The following is a 6492-nucleotide window of genomic DNA, read 5'->3' on the forward strand; positions in this document are numbered from 1 at the left end:
AACATACGTCAGAAAGAAGAAGCGTACGTAAGAAGAAGGAGCAGGGTATTACAATAATGTCGCCGAATTCAACCCAAGTCGGGCCATCTTCTGTATCAACACTGATTGATCGAAGATTTATCATATCGATTATGAGAAATGGAACATCAGATACATAAGAAAGGCCGTCATAATCATGACCACCGCTTCTAACGCTAATTTGCTGGCCATTCTTTTGGGAACAATTAATGGCTGCTTGAATTTGGGAGACATGTGATGGCGTAACAATGCAGCATGAAGGGTTTTGTATGGAGAATTCCAATACAGATGAATACGAGGAATTGGCGGCGGTGTAAATGACTTGAGAAATTGAGGAGGTACTGGAGCTTCCAGCATGAAGGGTCAGGCATTGAAGGAAGTCTTCATTAGTGTGAGCCGAAGTTGCCCATAGAAATGAGAAAAAAGTAAAAACAAATGGAAGCAGTGATGTCCCAAGAAACTTACTTCATTCTTGTATGTGTTTCTGCGCTAGAAATTGGATGCGAGCTTCATTATTTATTGTGTTATAAGGAGGATCCACTACTTGTTTAAGACTCGAAAATTTAATGTACGTGAACGTTACGGTGGTATTTTCTTTTGCATGTTGTATTTTCTAAGGTTAATTTGCAGACCATTCCAGCATCCAGATTGGAGAGATGAATCGCCACAAGAAATTAAATAGGCCGAAACAGAGAAAATTTGAAGCTAGCGTACGTCTACAAGTAGTAAAGTCCAAATTGCATGGCAACTTTGACAATATTGAACTTTGACAATGCAACTTGTCACTTTTCTTCACCAAATTTCTTGTGTAAATTTTGGATTCTTTCTAATTCATACATAGATACATACGTGTGTATATATATATATATGCATACATATATATACATGATATGGATAGATCATACACAGACACGTGTGGATATAATATCAATACTAATCATTATAAGAAAATTATTTATTTATGATCGGTTATTTCCTGCGAAAATAACTATTTTCTACTAAAATGAGTTAATTTGTTTTTATGATAAATAATCATTATCGTCACAAATAATCTATTATAAATGTTAGTTTTGATTCTACTTAAAAGACTATTAATGTTAAAGTAGTTCTCGTTCGGCATTTTCTTTAAGAAGCTGCTGCTTAATTAATAGATTTTAATTGACAATGCTTTAATTTAGAATTCTAGATGGTAAAATACCCTCAAGTATATATAGATATATAGAGCTCATATTTTTATCTAAAATTATTTTTGTATATATCAAATTATAAGCCACCTAATCATTTATTTTAGTCGCAATTAATTTATGCATAGAAATATATTGGACAATGATCGTGGACTTTTTCCACCTTCTGCAGCCCATATCTCAAATTTTTGTTGGAATGGAAAACATTTAATATCGGCGCGCTTCCGGTGGCCGGCAATTGCCTGAGCCTTTCTTTATAGTTCTGAATAGAGAAATTCTTAGAACTGGTAGACTTCTAGACAGCGCATCAATAATGTAATGACACCTAGACTTCTTATCACATCAATGTTGTGGGAGCACTACATCGGAATTGGAATGCCCTCCCTTCGCGCTACACCCATGCTCAGCCCCCAAATCTTCTGCCATATTCGTCTTCCACCAAACCCAGAACACCTACCCTTTCGAAGCCGCGACACTCCACCCTAGAGAGCCGCAATGGATAGAACCGACAAAACTCCCCAAATCTTCTCCCAGTGCCCTCCGAAACCTAGAGCTTGACCCCTTCACACTTCACAAGGTCTTAAGAATGCTAAAGCAGGTGCACTTGTTTCTTGCTCTAAATATGGAGAAGATTGATGCTTTTGGAACTTGAAGATCAGACTGAGGAAGAAAACAAATTTGATCTTTGGAATTAGAAATGATTTTCCCCTCCCTAAAGCACGACGATCTACACGCTATAAGTTATTTATTTTTTTCTGGGCTAAACCCTATATCATATAGAAGTTGTAGATCTTTATAGTTTCATTTTTTTTTTTTTTTTTATTGTTGTAATCATGTTTTGAATTTTTAGGCGCTTTCTGGACTCTTGGAGCAGATGATTGCACTTAGGGACTCAATCCATGAAAGTTTTTTCTGTTCTAAATATGTTGCAGTTGGCATTATCTATGGTCGAGGAAAAAGGCGTGGAAGAGTTTGTTACTCTGTTTTTGGGTGTGAAAAACAGAGGCTTGCCGTATGAATGAGCATAATTTTCTGTTGGTACATTGTTATTTGTTTTGTGGTTTCGTTGCTCATTTTTGGATTGAAGGCCTCATAGAGAACTAAGTTTGTTGATTATTTTGGCATTACCAGTAACAACATCTACACCTTCTGTGATTAGTTTCTTGTTTTTCTTTGTGGTTGTTTGTGCATTAGTCGCTACGAGATTACCAATATCTTGGAGAACCCGCCTAGTCCTTCCTTCTGCTGGTGCATTCTTCTTCACTTCACCTTTGGGATTTTGAAGAGGAACAACAACTCTTGATGCCATGTCTTGTTCTTGAGAGTTATAGCCAAAAACACCTCCAAAGCTCGAAAAAAGCGACAAAAGAAACACTCGAAGGTGACTGTTGCGCGTCTCTCCTCCTTTGCCAGTGTCTTTGGTTGCCACCTTGTCGAACCCCAATACCAAAATCTCTGTCCGTCTCTCTCTGATTCTATTGATTTCTTCTCTTCCTGATAATTCTTCTTCTTGGTTTCATCTTTGTTATGTATCTTCCTCTTCACAGCACCCTCTATCTCCTTAATTTGTTTGCCTTTTCTTTTCCACGTGAACGAGTGTAACTTGCTTTTGGTATAATTTCTGAGGTGGCAGCATGTAAGAGGAAGGCAGTTATTTGAGGAAAACTGGACCGATCGCTTAGAAGTAGTTTTGAAATATTATATATAATCGAGGCTAAGGTTTCATTAATAATGATATAAAATGAGATGAGATGAAATGATTTTATATGAGTTAAATAAAATATTATTAGAATATTATTTTTTAATATTATTGTTATTTTAAAATTTAAAAAAGTTGAATTGTTTATTCTATTTTATGTAAAAATTTAAAAAAATTATAAAAATGAGATAAAATGAGATATTTATGTATCCAGACGAGGCTAAGAGCTGGTTAGTGATGTAATTGAGTGTCATTAATTCATAACCACCAAACTAACATATCAAAATATATAATTGACGTAAATAAAAGCTATATATATATTATTAATGGAACATAAACATGGCACAAAATACAATATTTATTTTTCTTTATATATATATATATGCATCATCATCAGCAGACTATATTCCTCAATTTGCGGAAACCCTTTTATTTTACAATGCACATAAAATATCGATATATATGAACTTTATGATATATGCTTATCAAATGGAATAATAGGTAAAACACGATAGTTGAGTACAATATCTACTGTAATTAAAATCACCTCTGATCACCAGGATGAAAGAGCCGGGATGCTTTGTTCATTCCTGAAGAAATTAGTGGGATCGACCATGGTCTTCACATGAACCAACCTATTAAAGTTGCTCTTGAAATATTTAGTACCCCATGTACTTGCCCGTCTATAGCTTGTGTTGCCTTCCTTACTATTTGTTCCTATGTCAAGGTCCCTGTAATTGATGTATGCAGCTCTTGGAGATTTAGAAACATAGGCAGCCATGTAACTGTAAAGCCTTCTGATCCAATTTACATGTCTCTCGGATGCCGCAATTCCTTCTTCTTCCCAAAACACCGAGTGTTGGATTTTGTAGATGTTACCAACTCTATGTGGGAAAGGAATTGCAGATTCCGAGATTTCACTCATTCTTCCCCCATACGGAATCAGGAGCAATTCTGCTTCCTCGGCCTCTTTGTGGTAAAATCTCTCCCAAATCCCTTCCAAGCCAACTTCTGGAATAGGTTCCATCACGTAGTCAGATTTTACTTTGAAAAAAGTTGGTCTTGTTAGAAGAGTCCTGCTTAGCAGTACATCCAAGGATTCCCCACTTGGAAACCCGGCCAAGTAGAGGGTAGATTCAATCCAGCTCATTTCAGTGCAATCTTCTCTTACCAAACCCAGTTCAGGGAAGCTTTCTTGCATCAATGAAAGGAGATTATCCATCCCTCCGAGATACAAGGACTTAAATGAAGCTTGTATTGTTCTCCCCCCTTCTTGACTAGAATTGGCAGCACTTAAGATGACGCGAATGAATAGGTCTTCATCAAGCTTGTCTGCAACATATTGCCACCGATGAACAAGCTTGGTTGCATTTTGTTCCAAGTTCCTATTAACTGTGAATACAGTCACAGTTGATGGAACATGAACCAGCTTGATTTTCCATGCAACAATGACTCCAAAGCTGGCCCCTCCACCTCCTCGAATGGCCCAAAATAGATCTTCTCCCATGGATTCTCTGTCAAGGATTCTGCCTTTAACATCAATCATTTGGGCGTCAACAATATTATCTGCAGCAAGGCCATATTTGCGCAACATGGTGCCGTACCCTCCCCCACTGAAGTGTCCACCAACACCCACAGTCGGGCAAACTCCCGCAGGAAAGCCAAAGTTTCTACTTTTCTCGGCAATCCTATAGTATACTTCACCGATGGTGGCACCGGCTTCTACCCATGCAGTGCCATTTTCTACATCAACATTGATTGAACGAAGATTTATCAGATCGATTATGACAAATGGAACATAAGAAACATAAGAAAGGCCCTCAAAATCATGACCACCGCTTCTAACTCTTATTTGCATGCCATGTTTTTGGGAACACTTAATGGTTGCTTGAATTTGGGAGACATGCAATGGCGTAATAATGACTAGAGGTTTCGGGGTGGCAGGTGTTGAGAATCTAGGATTTCGTATGGAGAATTTCAATACAGATGAATATGAGGAATTGAACGGGGTGTAAATGACTTGAGAAATTGAGGAGGTGGAGTTTCCAGCATGAAGGGCCAGGCATTGAAGGAAGTCTTCATGAGTGTGAGCCGAAGTTGCCCATAAAAATGAGAAAAGAGGAGCAATAACAAATGGAATAAGCACTGAAGAGCTAATGGGCTTCATTTTTGTTTGTACTGTTTCTGCTCTAAAAACAGGATGCGTGCTTCCTTATTTATAGTGTTATGAGGAGATATAGTATACGTAACTTGTTGAATACTTGCAAATTTCTTACATAGAAAAAGATAAATTTCGAAGCTATCGTGCACGTAGTAATGCCCAAATTGCATGGTATTTGACAACATAGAACCTTGACAAACTTAATTGTCGTGAGTACGTACTTTTCTTCAGTAAATTAATTGTCTTGCATGCGTGCATGGGTCTAATTAATTACGGACTCTTCGATATATATATCGGCCTGCGTGTCGCGTGATCATGTATGTTTCAGATTTCGCGTGGTCAAAACATGACTAGCTTTACACTAATTACGTACGTCGTGGAATTCTACGTACTTAGCCATGCGGTGGAATAGTCAAAGCTCAGCCTTCGAAAATGTCACGATCTTCCTATTTACCGAAAATTCTAAAAGGGACATTACCATCTTTATTTCTTTTTTTCTTTTTTGAAAGGATTACCATCTTAAGTTCGAACTAACACGCGTGTAGTAAAAATAAGTTTAAATAGTAATTAATTAATAAATCATTTTTTTGCCGAATTAACTAATTAGGACTTTCTTGTACGTTTAAAGCGTAATTTCGCGTGCCGCGTGGATCTTTAACCACTACAAGAGATTTGATGTTTAGGGATGAAATTTGTTATTCTAAAAGTCATTTTTTGAGATGAAAATTATATTTCTCTCCAAAAATATCTGAGCTACTTAATTCGTTCAAACGGATAAATATCCATTCAAATAAGATATTTTATGACGAACAAAATATCATAAAACAAAAAACCGTTCGAACGGAACAAAATAGATTCAAAAATGGAATTGATGTATGTTCAAACAGTATATAATATGTTCAAATAATAATATTGGCAGGAAATTAATTTATTTTTCCCGAGAAAAGTTAACAACCGTTCGAACTTAAATTTCTTTGCTCAAACGGACATTTTTTCCATTAATTTGTTTATTAGTATGGATTTGTGCATATATTTTTTCTATTAAAGTAATAAATATTTTTTTCATTAATTTGTTATCATTTTCAAAATATAAAAATGTGTATATATTATATATTATGATTTGCGATGAGTTAAAGTGTTTATAAATTCATAAATTAATTTTATGTAATTAATTTCAAAACTTTATAGTGATTTCTTTTATGTTAAATTTATATAAATATAACTTTAAAGATAGTATCATTTTTTATATTATCATGAAGGGCAAGTAAAATGAAAAAAATAAACAAGGTAGCAAACAAGAAAAATAAAAACCATACATTAATTACATCTCAAATATATAATGTTTAATACAACATAAAAAAGTAAAATAATAACTAAAACGATCAATATTTGCTAAGTAAATCAACATCCTCTTGTAACATTTTAATGTG

General features: G+C 35.4%; 1 protein-coding gene across 1 annotated transcript; it reads right to left on the reverse strand.

Moving 5' to 3' along the window:
* Positions 1 to 2402: 2402 nt before the first annotated feature.
* LOC108986335 (berberine bridge enzyme-like 18) lies at positions 2403 to 5068 on the reverse strand. Its single transcript, XM_018958912.2, has 2 exons — positions 3449 to 5068; positions 2403 to 2823 (listed from the first exon to the last, which is right to left on the reverse strand). The coding sequence occupies exon 1, from the start codon at positions 5066 to 5068 to the stop codon at positions 3455 to 3457; it is 1614 nt and encodes a 537-aa protein (XP_018814457.2). The 3' UTR covers positions 2403 to 2823; positions 3449 to 3454.
* Positions 5069 to 6492: the final 1424 nt, after the last annotated feature.

This window comes from Juglans regia, chromosome 3 (assembly GCF_001411555.2).
Source record: "Juglans regia cultivar Chandler chromosome 3, Walnut 2.0, whole genome shotgun sequence".
Classification (NCBI taxonomy): domain Eukaryota; kingdom Viridiplantae; phylum Streptophyta; class Magnoliopsida; order Fagales; family Juglandaceae; genus Juglans; species Juglans regia.